We start from the raw sequence: 17,083 nt of genomic DNA, 5'->3' as shown, positions 1-17,083 counted from the left end.
GCAGAAGTGCATCTTCGATTTGAGTGGAAATCATTTAAAAAAAACAACAAATAAAGTGGAATTGATGTTATTTCCTGCAGCAAAAAAAAAACAACAACCCAAACAAACACTGAATTTGACCGCTTGGACACACATTTCGAAACTCGTCAAGCTCTTTGGACACAAAAAATCTAAACGGTGTCTGTCGCTCTCTTGACCTGATATGCCAGGAACCCAGAATGCAAACACAGAGCAGTGTGTGTGTGTGTGTGTATCTGGGTCACCGAACACCTCGGCTTTACCACAGTCGTATTCAAACTAAAAGTATCTCATTTGCTAATGGCCCGGCCGAACGCGTGTCCAGGCCTCCTTTTTCTGCTTTTTATTGTTTTGGCCGGATACGCAGTGACACTCGACTGAAAACTATCCGGCAGAAACTGTCGCAGTTCGGATTAGTGCGGCATTTCCCTACTTCCAGGACTGTGAAATCTCTTGCAAAGCAGATGCAAACGTAAAGGGGGGGGGGAAGAAAAACGCTGGGGAGATCACTTTCCAAGTATTCAAATGGTGTATTTTTTTTCAGCGACGCTTTCGGAACCTAAAAGATCCTCTGAGCTCCTGTGTCTCGACACGCTCCCCTCCTCAGTTGGTTGTTTTTTTTTTTTTTTACCAATACAATAAGTGGAGAACTTCCACAAGTGACTGCATTCAACCTCAAACAAATCAAAGTTCAGGCGAGTCGGGGGGACGAGGAGGAAATGGGAAAATTTGTTTGGTTTTTACGGGCAGGTGTTACTTCTCTATGTGAAGACCTCCTTGAGCTATTTTAAAGCGGGTGCCTTTCGATTCTTTTTGGTGGAGAATGGCGCCGCGGAGGGGGAAAACATTTTTAATTCAATAAAAGCGGAAATGTGTGTGTCACCAGGTCTCCCCCGCGGTCTGAGACGACCACTGGTCATGTCTGTTTAGCTGCCCTGCGTGATGCCTGATCATGACAGCGCCGCCCTCCTAACCAGACAGACCAAGCGCCGGCGTGTTGACATCGGGGTGAAGAGGACGGTGGGGAGCGCGATATTCGCCCGCGCCCGGGAGACCCTGCTCGACAGAATGAACCAATCGCACGGCCCCGACCAGGACGGCGACTGCCCGCTGGTCGCCCACGGACACGCCAACGGCGACGGGGAGAAGTCCAACGTCCTGAGGAAGCTGCTGAAGAGGGCCAACTCCTACGAGGACGCCATCATGCCCTTCCCGGGCGCCACCATCATCTCGCAGCTGCTGAAGAATAACATGGGGAAGAACGGCGGGAGCGACTCGGGCTTTCAGGTACGTTACCGACCCCGACGCCGACTCGGGCAATCCCCCGCAGCCCGTTGCTGATTTGCGTTTGTCCCTCGCAGGGGAGCGGAGCTCTGTCCAGCGGCGGCTCGGAGATCCACGCCGAGGACGCCTGCAGCAACTCGTCTCGCGACCGGGACAGCCCGTCAGACTGCCTCTCCCCCGGACCCCCCCTCCCCCCTGCGTCGTCCTCCGCCTCCTTCGGTCGGCCGCCGCCCCCCGCCGGCCTCAACTCCCACGCTCCCTCCCAGCCGCTCTCCCTCTCGTCCTTTGACCTGGACCGCCTGTCGGACGAGCACCTCCGGGCCAAGCGGGCCCGCGTGGAGAACATCATCCGCGGCATGAGCCACTCGCCGCTGGTGCGCTCCGGCGCCGGAGACCACAGCCAGGAGGGCGGCCGCCAGAACGAGGGCAACAACGGCAGCGGCGGCGAGCACAGGGGAGACGGGACTGGACACGGCGGCGGTGGCGGGCACGGCCGGGGCGACTGCCCCTCCGGCCTCCTGAGCTCGCCGGGTTCGCGGGGCGGTGGCGGCGGCATGACGGGCGCCGGCGAGGTTTACAGGGAGAACAAGAGGAAGCAGCGTCTGCCGCAGCAGCAGCACAGCTTCACGCAGCTGGTTTGTTCCCGGCAGGAGCAGCGGCAGGAGGAGAGGCGGCAGCTCAAACTCCAACTGGAGGACATGCAGGTCGGTTTGGGTTTTCAGAAAATGTCGATGTCCTGGAGTTTGTCTCCGGAGAATCTGAGTCCTTCTGAGCGTTTCGAGACGTACCGACGTTTTCTCTTTGCACAGAAACAGCTGCGCCAGCTCCAGGAGAAGTTCTACCAGATCTACGACTCGGAGACCGAGGAGGAGGAGGAGAACGGCGAGGCCGACCGCGGAGGGGAGCGCGAAGAGGACGGGAACCTGTCGGAGGACAGCATCCGCTCCGACGGCCTGGAGGAGCGGCACCGGGACCGAGGGCGGCACGCCCACGACGACCTGTCCGACCTGGACCCGGGTCTGTTTCTGGACCGGGCCCGGGCCCTCCTCCGGGAGCAGGCCTTGATCGACGGAGAGATGGAGGAGGACGTGGACAGCAGGGAGGAGGAGGAAAGGAATGGCGAGAGGGCGATGAAGAGGAGAGGAGCGGCGGGAGGAGGAGGAGGAGGAGGAAGGCAGTTAGCGGAGACTCTGAAGCAGGAGCTGAACTGTGCCGTGTCGCAGGTGGTGGACACCGTGGTGAAGGGCTTCTCCTCGCCCAAACAGGCCATCAGTCACCATCATGGCTGCCACAGCAGCACGCCGGCGGCGCCCTCTTCCTCCTCCAACTCGTCCTCCTCGTGTCCTCCCCCTTTCGGCCCCCTGCCGTCCCTCACCCCCGACTCGCGCTTCGGCGGCGGCCCTTTGGCGCTCGGTCTGAACGGCGACGGCAGCCCGACGTCCAACTACCACTCCTCCAGCCAGCGGCTGCACTGCTTCGGCGACGTCATCGTCCCGAGTCCGCTCGACTCCTTCGGGGGTCTGAGCGGCCGGCTGAGCGGCGTGCCGACGCCCAACGACCAGACGGAGGCGCTGCCGCTGGTGGTGCGCAAGAACGGCGGCGGAGGAGGCGGCGGCGCGGGAGAGAGCGCCAACCCGTCCCTCCCGCCGCCTCCCCCTCCCCACCATCCCTCCCTCCACCCCTCGCCGCTCACGGCGTCGCTCGGCTTCAGCCCGCCGTCCTTCCGCCACCCGTTCCCGCTCCCCCTCATGGGCTACCCTTTCCAGAGCCCGCTGGGGTCGCACGGCGGCGGCTACCCTTCGGGGCCTAAGGACCACCACCGCTCCTCACCGGACTCGATGGACATCACACGGGAAACCGTCAGCCTCAGAACCAAAATGGCGGCGCTCGGCGGCACCCACCTGGGCCACCATCACCACAGACAGACCTCGCCCAACCAGCACGGCCCGGAGGGCCTGTCGCTGTCCCTCATCAAGTCCGAGTGCGGGGACCTGCAAGACATGGCCGACATATCGCCGTACTCGGGCAGCACCGTATCCTTGCAAAGTCGTGAATCTGGTTAGAATTAATCTGCACGTTTTTCAGTGCAGGAGGAGGAGGAGGAGGAGGAGGAGGAGGAGCAGGAGGAGGAAGAGCAGGAGGAGGAGGAAGAGGAGGAGGAGGAGAAGGAGCCCTTAATATGAATTAGTCTGCATTAATTGGTTCCTCTCGTTTCCTCGCCGGAGATGAAACGGACTCTCCGGGTTCTTACAAGAGTGGAGGAGGGTGGAGGCGGAGGAGGGTGGGGGGGGGGATTAAACAGGTCGCACGCTTCTTTCTCCAGCTCTTTTAAGTTGGTGCAGCAGGTTGTGGCGTTTAAAGCCCCCCCCCCCCCCAAAAACACCCTCTTCAACACAGTGGTTCCACTGTCTGAGACACTCTTGTGCTGTTAGGTTCTCTTTCATCACAAAGACTTTGTACATAAACGCTCAAAGCAAATCATATTTCCGTGTGTGTGTGTGTGTGTGTGTGTGTGTGTGTGTGTGTGTGTGTGTGTGTGTGTGTAAGACCTTGTACATAGGAGCTCAAAGCTAATCATATTTCAAAGCGGAGCAGGTTTGGCCTCATTGATGGCAGATTTCGCGGCTAAAGACGACGCGTAAAGAGATTGTCCAACGTACAGTTCCGTCATTATCAGGTTTTTTTTTTTTTTTTTTTTTTTGAGGACGACTCCACTTTCAGTCGCCGAGCAGCTGTAAATTGTGTGTGTGTGTGTGTGTGTGTGTTTGTCGACAGGTGTTTGCAGGTAGCTGTTTATCTTGTCTAACCTTTCATATGGAGAGGGCTTCTCCCGACACACACACACACACACACACACACACACACACACACACACACACACACACACACACACACACACACACACACACACACACACACACACACACACACACACACACACACACACACACACACACACACACACACACACACACACACACACACACACACACACACACACGAGAACAAAGTGGGGGGAAAAAAAAGAAGGAGCAAGACTTTGAAGTTGACAAATAGGAACTCAGATCGCAGTGTCGCGTTCAAAGCCAATTTAGATGTTGCTTTAATTAAAATGAAATTAAAAAAAAAAGGAAGAAAGAAAGAAATATTTGACACGTCTCTTGATCCTCGCCGTTTCATTCCGAAATGCCGCCCCCCCCCCCCCCAATTCATTTATTCAAAGAGATATAAAAGAAATCTTTGAAATCGGACATTAGTATTTCAAAGATATTGACCATTGTAGCCTCGTGTTTTTTTTTTTTTTTTTTTCTTTGTTCGGAGGTGAAATAAATCAGTTTTTTTTTAGGTCGTTTAGTTCATCTCGCAGTGAATCCAATAAATAACCACGTTGATTAAACACACACGGAAACAGTTCTCCGGCAAAAGAGCCTGAATTCTTGGACACACACACACACTTAGAAACTCAAAACAACACAAAATGCACGAATGATGTGGATAAAATGTCTGTAGTTGGCGACTTCAAAGCTCAAGTTCGGTTAGCGGAGGGTGTTTTGCACCGATCGGAGCTCACCTGAAAGTCTCACACACACACAAACACACACACACAAACACACACAAACACACACACACAGTTCTGTGCATCTTTAATCCTTTGTACAAAGCTGAGCAGATGTCCTCCATTCATTTATGAATTTATCCCCACCCTCATCTCTTTCCCCTTCCAGTACACACACACACACACACACACATATACACACACACGCACAAGCGTGCACACACATATACACACATGCACCTGGCAACACGGTCAAGTTACAGCTCGTACAGTGAGCACTGCACTACACACACACACACACACAAATCAGATCGAGAGAGGACGGATGAGGAGTGCACGAAAAGAACAACACCAGTTGCATTGTTTATTCACGGACTCACTTTAGCTACTATCACACACACACACACACACACACACACACACACACACACACACACACACACACACACACACACACACACACACACACACACACACACACACACACACACACACACACACACACACACACACACACACACACACACACACACACACACACACACACACACACACACACACACACACACACACACACACACACACACACACACACACACACACACCATTTGCTTTCTATTCATACGGCGCCACGCTGTTTACATGTGTTTGCACGCTTTCGAGTGTGTGTGTCGACAGAAAACAAGACGAGGGGGACAAAAACCTGAACATAATGTGAAGTAAACACACACACACACACATACACACACACACACGTAGTGGCAGGTTGGTATGAATGTTAACCAAACGGCGGTGTTGTTGTCCAGCGACCTGATGCATCCGCTGCTGAATAACATCCCAGTTGAGATTTGAGCGGCGGGTCGGGTGACGGCGGCGGCGGCGCCATTAAATTAAACTGGAAACTAAAATTTTAAACGTTTATCGCCACAACTCAAAATCTCCCCGCTGCTTTCTGACCTTTCCTGCTTTTCTTTCCACTTTGTTCACTTATCTTCTGCCCGTCGCTGCTCTCTCTCTCTCTTTCCGTCCCTCTTTCCAGCCATATAGGGCCCCTGGGGTTTTCTTTGTGTGTGTGTGTGTGTGTGTGTGTGTGTGTGTGTGTGTGTGTGTGTGTGTGTGTGTGTGTGTGTGTGTGTGTGTGTGTGTGTGTGTGTGTGTGTGTGTGTGTGTGTGCTAATTGACCTTGCAGGGGGTTCCATTGATTGCCTCATCTTCTCTGATAGATTATAGGGCTGTTAATGTGGTGGGGAAATGGCAGCGTGGTGGGGCACAGCTGTTGTCAGACACACACTCACACACTCTCTCGCGCGCACACACACACACACACACACACACACACACACACACACACACACACACACACACACACACACACACTCACACTGCATGCAGGACCTCCGCAATTATGACTCGCCGTTGTCGAGACGGCAGGAGAGGCGCCGGATCAGATGCAGGTGTGACTGTGGATTAAAAAAAAAAAAAAAAAAAAGCCCACAGATGTTTGGTTTTGCTTCGGGTGCCAATCAAAAGGACCACGAGAGTGGCTCCGGCGTGTGACGACAGCCACATATTGTACGTTAGGGGGGGTTGGGGAAGTGGGGTGGGGTGGGGTGGGGGGGGGGTGGGGGGGTGCTCCTCAAACATCAGCGATGGGCCACGACTTCCACAAAAAGTTGGACGTGTGCCACGTGCGGCGCGAACTGTAGCCCCCCCACCAGAGGCTCCAATCCCGCCGCTTCTCAAAGAGCAGCAACAACAACACTGAGCGTTGTTAGCTTCAATGCTAACAAGCGTCACGCAACAGCGATAGACAATAGTTGCTGAGAGTCAGGAGAAAACAACTTGTGATCTAACTTATTTACTGTTGAACATTTAATATGCGAGCTGCCATGACGGCGAGCGGCCGTGTTGCTAGCATTAGCCTCAACGTCTTTGCGTAAAAACATGCGACATGCTACTTTTTCAGACTGTTCACTGGATTAAAATTGGCTTTACGTTGAGATTGAGATTTTACGTCACCTGCGTAGAGAAAAACTTTGACGTTTAAACGTTACCATGGCGCTATTCTACCGAAGCTATCAAACTCGCGTCGACGCCATGCTGTCGGGGGGGGGAGTTTGTGAAAACACCCACAATGCAGCAGGTTTTTTGCAGCGTTAAAATTGGCTTTATGTTGAGATTGTCGTCATTTCCCGTTGTTTTTTTTTTTTTTTTTGCTAAAATGTAGACGTTTACATCATCTGCGTAGAGACAAACTTTGACGTTTAAACGTTATCATGGTGCTATTCTACCGAATCTGTCTATCAAACACGCGTCAAACTTTGCAATATTAAAATTGTTGAAATTTTAGGTAATTTTCCATTCGAACCGTTTGGTTCTTGTACATTTTCATCCCGTGTACTCTTCGCCAAACAAGACACATTTCGATTGGTTCATTTGGGGATTATTTTATCGGTCTGGCCCATTCAAGATGAAACTGGGGTTAATTAAAATGTTTGAAAGTCTTTATACAGCGTCCTAAAAAATAAAAAAAAATAATCCAAAAATTGTGGAAAAAAAGGCGGATTTGAGTAACTTCTGCTCGTCAATGTAGAATTTAGGATTGTAGTGCTATAATTGTGAAATTACACTGTAAAAGGTCTTTTTTTTTTTTCTTTTTTTTTTTTTAAATGTCCGATTCTTGTTTTGAACCACTTTACTTTATAAGCAAGCGAACGCAGCGTTTCCATGCCAACCGGGAGTTGCGTGCGTTGTCTCCCGGGGCAGTTAGCCGGTAATAACGCGGCGTGACTCAGCGTTGAGAAAACGTCTCCTTTCTCCCTGAAACGGCCGCTTCCTTAACAGGTTGTCCACTCAGATCCAAGAGGGCCTTTCCCCCAACCACCTGAAGAAAGCCAAGCTGATGTTCTTCTACACCCGCTACCCGTCCTCCAACATGCTCAAGATGTTCTTCTCAGACGTCAAGGTGAACGATTTTCCTTTATTTTTTTTCTAATGATTGCACGATTTTTGGGGGGGAAAAAAAAGACGAGAAGAGAAAAAAAAAAGTGACTCATGCAGTGACGGAGAGGAAACGATGAGCAAATAAGTTCGGGAGTGAATCACGTTAGGACTTTCACTGTTAACGCCGACTGATACCGTGTGTGTGTGTGTGTGTGTGTGTGTGTGTGTGTGTGTGTGTGTGTGTGTGTGTGTGTGGACACCCTACAGCGCAGATGGGTGCTCCAGTCTGTCACATCTTTGTAGCATAATTAGAGTTTCTGGCCTTAATCGGGCCCGAGGTTGGAGGGTAGGGGGGGGGGATAACACCCACTTTCCCTCTCTCTCTCTCACACACCCACAAACACACACACAGAAACACACACACACACACACCAACTCAAACCCCTTTTATTCCACGCGCCCTTTCACTCTCAAATGGGAAACTTAATTTTTTTTACTCATTTCATTCAGAATTTTAAAAATAAAGAGAAATAAATAGCGAAAGTTGTGAAGAAATAAGGGGAAAGGAGGGGGGGGGGGTGGAGCAGTGGAGGTGGGGGGGGGGGGGGCGCAGAAACAAAAGCGATGACAACAGAACAACAGCTTTAAAAACAAAGACGCTGATTGTTTTGTGTTTACAGGCTGGGTTTTTTTGTTTTTTTTTTGCAAATGCAGCATACGGCTCCTCGACAGATTCAGGACGCTGCATTCAAATGAGCACACACACACACACACACACACACACACACACACACACACCAGCTGCCCTTTGGCTCGCGTCTGCGGTGACCACTTCCTCGTGGCAGTGCCACATCCTCATCGGCTGCCATGGCAACAGTGGTCGCCGGGACACCGGGTTGCGAGGCAAACACGGGGTTGCTAAGCCTACCTGCATGCGAGCGGGAGTCTGATTTCTCATTAACCAGGAGGCCGTTTTACCGTCCGACCGCCAGGAAGCTGGACTTTCTACGTCTCGCAGCGTGAAGAAGGGGACGGACAAAAATATGCCGACGATGAGAAACTGTCATTATCGGCCATCCAGGCTCATATTTACATAATTCACTACCATAGACGACACACAAATTTCAAATAGGTGCATTTTCCCCATGTTTTCATGGACGTGGCTCGTTTTCAAAAAGTTGTGTGTCCCCCCCCTCCCCGTTTCAATGGAGACAGGAGTCAGTGCTTTTTCAAAAAGTTGCATTGTCCCAGTGTTTCCACACACACTAAAGCAATTTCAAATTGGAGCATTTCCTCCCGTTTCTATGGAGAACGGAGTCGGCTCGTTTTCAAAAAGTTGCATTTCCCCATGCTTCCACAGACACGGAGCAATTTCAGGTAGTTGCATTGTCCCCCGATTTCCATGGAGATGACTCATTTTCGAAAAGTTATGCCCCCCCCCCTTATTTCCATGGAGACGGAGTCAGCGCATTATGAAAAGTTGTGTCTCCCCGTATCCATGGCGATGGAGTGGGCGCGTTTTTGAAAAGTTGTGTTTCCCCACATTTCCATGGAGACTGAGTCGGTGCATTTTCAAAAAGTTGCGTTGTCCCGGCGTTCCCACAGACACAGAGCAATTTCGAACAGTTGCATTTTCCCCACGTTTTCCATGGAGATGGAGTCAGCACTTTTTCAAAAAGTTGTGTTTTCCCCCCGTTTTCTACGGAGACGGACTTAGCGCGCCTTCGAAACGTTGTTTTTTCCCCCGTATCCACGGAAACAGGGTCCAAGCTTTTTCCCGAAAAGTCGCATTTTCAGTGCCTCCGAGCACCGCTGTCATGGAAACGAACGCCCAAGACACTCCAGAAGTTGTTTTTTTGTTTTTCTCTCCGCGTGACGACGTTGTCGTGTAGACGGGGCTTCATATTTAGTTTAATTTCGAAACAACAACATGGACGACGAGTTTATCTTACGGGGATTGATATCAGCCTTCATAACTTAATCTAGCTTTGCGGGTTTTATTCCATTAATCTCAACGGGGATTTAGATTGAAAGATGTCGCTCAGCAGATGGACGGCGTTACAGGAAGTAGAAATGGTCACGTTTGGGAGATTATTTTGGCACGAAAACTCCTATTATGGTTAATTTTCCACATATTCTACTCCAGCTGAAACGGGGAAATAATCCTAATTGGGCTTCATTACAGAACAGACTTTGCATTTTCTATATGAATACATCACATTTGATGCTTTTACTGAACCTCGAAAGGAGGAACGCTGCATTGTGGGGAATATAATGAGATTATTATGAGGTCATAATCTCAGCTCCTCCACAAGATTTGCAGGTTATTATGAGCGATACATGGGGATTTGTCGACGTCCTTGAAGAAGCGATTTTGTTGTTGACGTTCTATGCAAATGACGAATCGCCGTCAAATTTGCGTTTAATTGAGCGGTAATCCCAGTTAATCCGTCAGCGGGAATGAACTGCGCAGATATTACTTTGCTTATTAATAATGAGAGGAGAAAAAAAAAAAAAAGGGGGGATTCGGGGATAAATAATCCCATTTGTGATGAGCGAGGTTGTTCTTTTCAAGCTTCGAGAAAGCGAGAGCGAGCTCCTGTTGCTGTCCGTCTCTACATGTGTGTCCCCCGTCGCAGTCATTACCATATGTCCCCCCCCCCCCGCCCAAAAAAAAAAAAAATATCCGGGTCAATTTCCCTTTTTTTTTTTTTTTGTCCTCCCTCTCCCTCGCCGCCGCCGCCGCCTCGCTTCCCGGGGAACAATAAGTAGCATGTGTTGGGAGGATTCACTGTCAGGGAATTAGGCGTCCCCTAATTGGACTTGAATGGACTCCGTCTCTGGGAAACCGGTTCTTAAAGATGAGCCTCTTATGCACAAATGGCCCGCCTCGCTCTGTGTGGGAAGTGGGTTGCGCCGGTTTTTAGTTTTTTTTAACGGGAGGATGGGGGGGGGGGGGGGGGGACGGGGAACAGATCTGTGCCCCCGTGGCCTTCTGACCAGACGATCGTATAGCGGGGGACGCCGGGGGGGGGGTCGCCGTCTTGAGCGAGTCAGTGAGAGTAATTAAGACTGGAGGAGGATTAATTAGACGCTCGCTCGCTCACATTTGACACACACACACACACACACACACACACACACACACACACACACACACACACACACACACACACACACACACACACACACACACACACACACACACACACACACACACACACACACACACACACACACACACACACACACACACACACACACACACACACACACACACACACGCACACACGCACACACGCACACGTTTACCAGAGCCGAGGACTCCCTCGCCTCGAGAGGGCCCGGGGACGACGACGACGTCTCCGTCTCAGCGGGAAACAATTAGCGGCGATTACTTACACGGCCAATTTGCAGCGATACCGACTCCTTGGGAAGTTGTTGAAAACCGCTCGCAGCACATGTGTAAAGAGACTTTTTTTTTTCAGCTTGACGAAGGTACCGAGCCGAAGTGGCACGTTGGGATTGTTTATGCGTGGCGACGCCGTTACAAAAACGACAACACAAACAAAAGGAAGACATTTTACACTATAAACTCCAATGCAACGGATATTCTACTGGAGTCCCCCGGCTTTATGTTCGACAACGTTACGTTTGCTCAAGAGAATCGGATTCAGGCCCGTTTTTGATCCGTGGCTTTAAATCAGACACAAGAAAAGTCCCTTTAGAGTTAAAAGTGGAATGGTGGAGGCCTCATCGAACGCAAACATACTGAAACAAATACTCCGAGTACAGAACGCCGCCCCCCCCCCTCCCTCCCTCCTCCACCCCCACCACCAAATGACCTAAATTATCATTTGATAAAAGTTACAGCAGCAGCGATTCCTTCAGGAAACCTTCAGCGTTTCAACTGGCGGATTTCTGCCGATCGTGCACATTCCTCCACCCACCCTTCCCCCCCACCCCGCCACCGCTCGCGCCGCCGTCCCCTTGTGAAATTTCTGCCGAGCCACGACGAATCCGCTCGCAGATTCTTAAAGGATGTTTGCCCTTCCCGTTGTAGCCTGGAGGTGGGCCTGACAGCGCCCGGCGTCGGGGGGGGTGGGGGTGAGGTGGAGGAGGTGGGGGCTCTGACACTCGCTCTTTCCACGTTTCGGTGGTAAACTGAAAATGGCATTCCTCAAACTCAGCGTTTCGACCCCCTCCTCGCCGTCCGCCGCGCGTCCAGTCGGCCTTTTTTTTTTGTTTTGTGCTGATTGTGATTGTGTCGCGGCGGACGGAGGCCCGGCGGGGGGGGGAGACGAGCGGGCAGGTGGTGGCATTTCATCCGCGTGTTCAAAAATTGTAGAGCAAGTATGATAAGAAATTCATATTTCCACTCAAACATGGATAAACGTTAAAAAAAAAATAATAAGCGACTTATTAGTTTAAAGTTATAGAAAATTGCATTTTCAACTTGTATGTACGAAATTGAGGCTAGCGGTAAACTGGCCCCGGTGGTTAAAGTTGGTACTGCAACAAAAAGTCTCTTCCACAAATTTCGTCAGCATTTCTTCTTTCTTTTTTTTCTGAGTCGAGAGTAAATATAACGCTAAAGTTTTCAAAAGTGTCTCATTCAAAACATAAAATATTTACAATAATCCCTATTAGCTCGCTAAATTATAGCATGCACACTTAACTTTTTAACTAATTCAAAGTAGTTTTTTTTTTAAAGACTTATTGGCTTTATTACATTTAAAATGGCCAAAATTATGACATTGTCAGCTTTCTTATGTTTAGAATGTCTAAAATTGTTAAATTATTGGCTTTGTTGCATTCAAAAATGATTACACTATTGCTTTATTTGATTTAAAATTGACAGAATTAATACATTATCAGCTTTGTTCAATTTGAAACGGCTCATATGATTACATTGTAGTCGTCATTACTTTTAAAATGGCTCGAATGAATCTATAAATGGTATATATTACATTAGTGGGCATGGTTATGTTGCTGGTCTTTACAGACCATCAATCAAGAACTCATTATTTTTAAATTTACGTTTTAACCGCACCTGGTTGCTATATATATATATATATATATATATATATATATATATATATATATATATATATTTTAAAGTATGTATGGAAAGTGTAAAGCTGTTCAAAATGACACACTTTCTAGGGTGAATAGTGTTTTTCCATTAAAGAATGTCAATATGTCGATGACTACTGCTTTTATGCGCACGTTTAATATAAGAGTTTCACATCAGTGTTAATAGACAACAGTTTTTTTTTTTCCAATAGTTGGCGAAATATTTGAGTTGAATTCTGGATATTTTGTGTCAAAACTTCTGCACATATGGGGCTTCGATTTCATTTCCACATTCGCTTTTTGCATCGTCTTGTCACGTGTGGTCGCGTGCGATTTGCCGAGTGACGACCCGGTGTAGTGTCGCTCGTTTGTGGGTCAGAACACACACACACACACACACACACACACACACACACACACACACACACACACACACACACACACACACACACACACACACACACACACACACACACACACACACACACACACACACACACACACACACTTTCCCCTATGTTTTGTAAAACCAACCCTCGAATTATGCTCCATTATGTCACCCCTTGAAAAAATACCCCCTTCCCTCTCTGACATCTTCCTCTCTCTCTCTCTCTCTCTCTCTCTCTCTATTCATCCCCCGTCTGTCTGTCTTTCTTCCCCCCCTATCTCCCCCGCTCATCCCTTGTTCCTGTGAGACAATGTCTTGTAACAATACCGAGCTTAATCTCCGTGTCAAAGCCGTTTTTCCCCTCCGCTGAACACACACACAAACATACACACATACACTTTCACTGGGCTGGCTGCCCCCCCCCCCCACCCCCACCCCCCCACACACACACACACACAGTTTGCATACAGTTATTCGGGAACGTCTATCAGAGGGTTTTTTTTCTCGTAATTGTGTTAGTGTGTTAAAAACTTGTGTTCAGTGTAAGAGGAGGCGACATGTTTGTAAAACAACAATGTTTTCAAGTGAAAATGCAAAAAAACGTCTGTTGCGGTTTGGTACTCGGAGCCACGACAAATGCAACTTTTTGAAAACTGCTCCGATGGCAGAACTTATTGAAAATGCGCCATCTCTGTGGGAGCGAGGGGAGAACCCAACTTTTCTAAAAAAAAAATTGTCTAATTTTTGAAAATGCTCCGACTCCCATCGTCATGGGAATGGGGGAAAAAACGCAACTTTTGGAAAAGGCCCTGACTCCATCTCTATGGAAAAGAGAAAACTATTTTTTGAAAATGCTCCCATCTTCATGGAAACTGGGGGGGAAAACATAACTTTTTGAAAACTCTCTGACTACGTCTCCATGGAAACGGGGGGGGGAAGGAAACAACTTTTCGAAAATGCTCTGCCTACATCTCCATGGAAACGGTGGGAAACACAACTTTTGGAAAATGCCCTAATGTGGAAACAGACATTGTTTTCATTTCTTCATTGTTTCCTAAAGCGTTTCCACTCGAAATGAAATCCAAACGGGGTTTAAGTGCAATTAAAGCATCTTGTGTGTCAGTAAAAAAAAACTAAAGTACTCCAAATTATCCAAGACATAAACGAAAACCCAAAATTGGACTTTGAGCGTAACAAGGTCTTGACTTTAATTGAAAAAAGTGAATTGAAAGTGAGAAAAACCACTCATGAGGTGGATAAATGGGAACATCTGAACTTTAATTCTGTGTTTTGTCAGTTAATTAAAAAAAAAAATAATAATAAAAAAGCCTTTTTCCTCATATTGCTTTTCGCTCGAAATGAGCAAACCTGATTCATCCATCGCAATTAAGCAGAATTCACTTTGAGGCGAACCACCGCTCACCTCCTTTGAGAGTATTTCTGAAGCTCATCGTGTATTTTTATTTTTTATTATTTTCTTTCCTCTCTCTTTATAGAGGCAACAGAATCTCGATGTAATTAAAGCTCGGGGAGAATGTAAACAGTGCGGCGGAGCAGATTTAATGACATACCATCATGCAAATAAGTCCGCCGAGCAAACGTCCGGGTGTAATATCATCCCGGCGGCGGACGCCGCGCGAGACGGACCCCGGCGCCACGTCTTTGCCCAAAAAGTTTATTTGGATTTGTGTTTGCTTCTCACTGCAGTTCAATCGGTGCATCACCTCCCAGCTGATCAAGTGGTTCAGCAACTTCAGGGAGTTCTACTACATCCAGATGGAGAAGTTCGCCCGGCAGGCCATCAACGAGGGCGTGACCGCCGCCGAGGAGCTGACGGTGGGGCGCGACGCCGAGCTCTTCCGGGCGCTCAACATGCACTACAACAAGGCCAACGACTTCGAGGTGAGGCTGCGAGGCGATCGAGCGATTCACGGAACGTCGGATTGCCGCGTCGACACCGATCGGCTGGCGTCGGGAGTCATCTTACCCGGCTTTTCAAAACCTCCGCGTGGGTCGCAGAGTGCGGCGAGCTCTACGACAACGCAAGTCAATGAGAGTAACCAAATGTCGTCATAAAAACCAATGGACGTCCCGATCCCCCGTCTCCATGGAAACGGGAGTGGGGCAAAGGCAACTTTTGAGGCCAATCCGAGTTTTCAGATTTGAGTATCGGCCAATACCGATACTTTGCGGGCTGGATTTACAAAAGACCCGATAAATAAATAAAAAAATCCGCCAGATAAAAGCGCAACTTTTGAATAATAATTCAGAAAAATTGGAATTTATGAAACAAATTACTGCAAAACTGTGTGTAAAATATATTACAGTTGTAAAATATCGGCTGATATTAAGGCTACTAAACATTTTAGCCCAAATACATCTGGAGTGGGTCGGACTGGTAAAACAGCCATAATAAACTTTCAATTTAAACTTTTAAAAGGTTCTCCTGGTTGGAAATATCGCTATTTTTGCAAACAATTACTTAAAGTGACTAAGATTTCAACATAAAACCAATTTCAGTGCTGTAAAATACAGTAAATAGCCTTGAAACTGTTGCATTCTGGTTGTTTTTACACCCTGAGGCTGGTTTGATCGCACCGTTGTCGGTGTTTTGGCCGGATTGGAGCCTCTTGAGGGTCGGTTTTGGCCTCCCCGGGGCCTTATGTTTGACCCCCCGTCTAGAGGACGTCACTGTGGGACAACGCGGCGGGACGAAAGTCGGGGCGGGACACGAGGATCGAAAAGCAAACAAGAAACGGGGTCGAATTAGGAAAGGAGGTGACGGAGGGAGCATATCGATAGAGGACACGTTCAGCAAGAAGAGGGGGGGAGGGGGGGAGGAGGTGTGTGTGGTGGGGGGAGGAGGGGGGGGGGGGGTGATGGGGGACAAACCAAGGTGGAACTCTGATGATGCTAAATTTGGCAAAAGGAGAAGACTTCTGTGTGTGTGTGTGTGTGTGTGTGTGTGTGTGTGTGTGTGTGTGTGTGTGTGTACACGTCAGGAGACTTGCTGAATCGGCCGCGGTTCCAGTTTCACGCCTCTGAGTTTGACAGGGGGAGGAGGAGAGGAGAGGGGGAAGAAGGGGAAGAGAAGGAGAGAGAGAGAGAGAGAGAGAGAGAGAGAGAGAGAGAGAGAGTCCCCAGCCAGTAATGTTCCCTCAGGGCGGGGGGATGAAAGGAGGGAGGGAGGGAGGTGAAGGAGGAGAGAAAATCTCAACGTCCCTTCGCCGGCATCACCTTATCGCAGCGACTCCGGTTCAACGGCGTCGTGATGCGTCACCCGTTCCAATCAGACTTTATGGAAATGGCGGCTTCACCGATTCGCCGGGGTCACGGTTTGAGGCGAGAAGCAGAAGTTTGACCTCCGAGTGGCGTCACGGAGGAAAACGACAAACTTTGAGCAAAAGAGACGTTTTCGCAATTTTTCCATCGAGTCAAACTTGTCTTAATCCGCAAAATGTAGAACACCTGAAATGGCGGGAACATTTTTTATTTAGTTTTTAGCTTTTGTAACCATTTTTAGAATTTTCTTTCTTTTTTTATTACCAATTTCTTCTATTTAAATTTTTTTCCCTTTATTTTCTTTTCCTCCTTTTTTCAAAAACGGAGCAATTTTTTCCCCTTTTTTTCTTCTTTTCTCTCTCTTTTTTCCCTTTTTTTCTTATTTTTCTTTTTTTTCTTTTCTTTTTTTAGAAAAAAAAACAAACAAAAAAACTGAGAAATTTTATTCAATCGAACCGTTTTTTGCCGTATTTTTTTTTAAAACGATTATTTGAGCAGCTATAAATACTTTAATCCTTTTTCTTTGGGCTGTTTTC

At 48.6% G+C, this 17,083-nt stretch overlaps 1 protein-coding gene across 1 annotated transcript in view; it reads left to right on the top strand.

Moving 5' to 3' along the window:
- Positions 1 to 960: 960 nt before the first annotated feature.
- The window catches only part of LOC308127620 (prospero homeobox protein 1-like), a gene marked incomplete at its 5' end in the record, with an annotated part of 32,772 nt that continues 16,649 nt past the window's right edge, over positions 961 to 17,083 (top strand). Inside the window, 5 exon segments of the mRNA XM_080492758.1 lie at positions 961 to 1,333; positions 1,336 to 2,006; positions 2,112 to 3,335; positions 7,716 to 7,823; positions 14,973 to 15,167. Of these exon segments, the coding sequence (XP_080348884.1) occupies positions 961 to 1,333; positions 1,336 to 2,006; positions 2,112 to 3,335; positions 7,716 to 7,823; positions 14,973 to 15,167 (2,571 nt within the window).

The sequence above is a fragment of the Lipophrys pholis genome, assembly GCF_963383615.2.
Source record: "Lipophrys pholis genome assembly, chromosome: 23".
NCBI lineage: Eukaryota > Metazoa > Chordata > Actinopteri > Blenniiformes > Blenniidae > Lipophrys > Lipophrys pholis.
The sequence above is the reverse complement of the archived record's forward strand: the minus strand, read 5'-3'. Positions and strand labels throughout refer to the sequence as shown.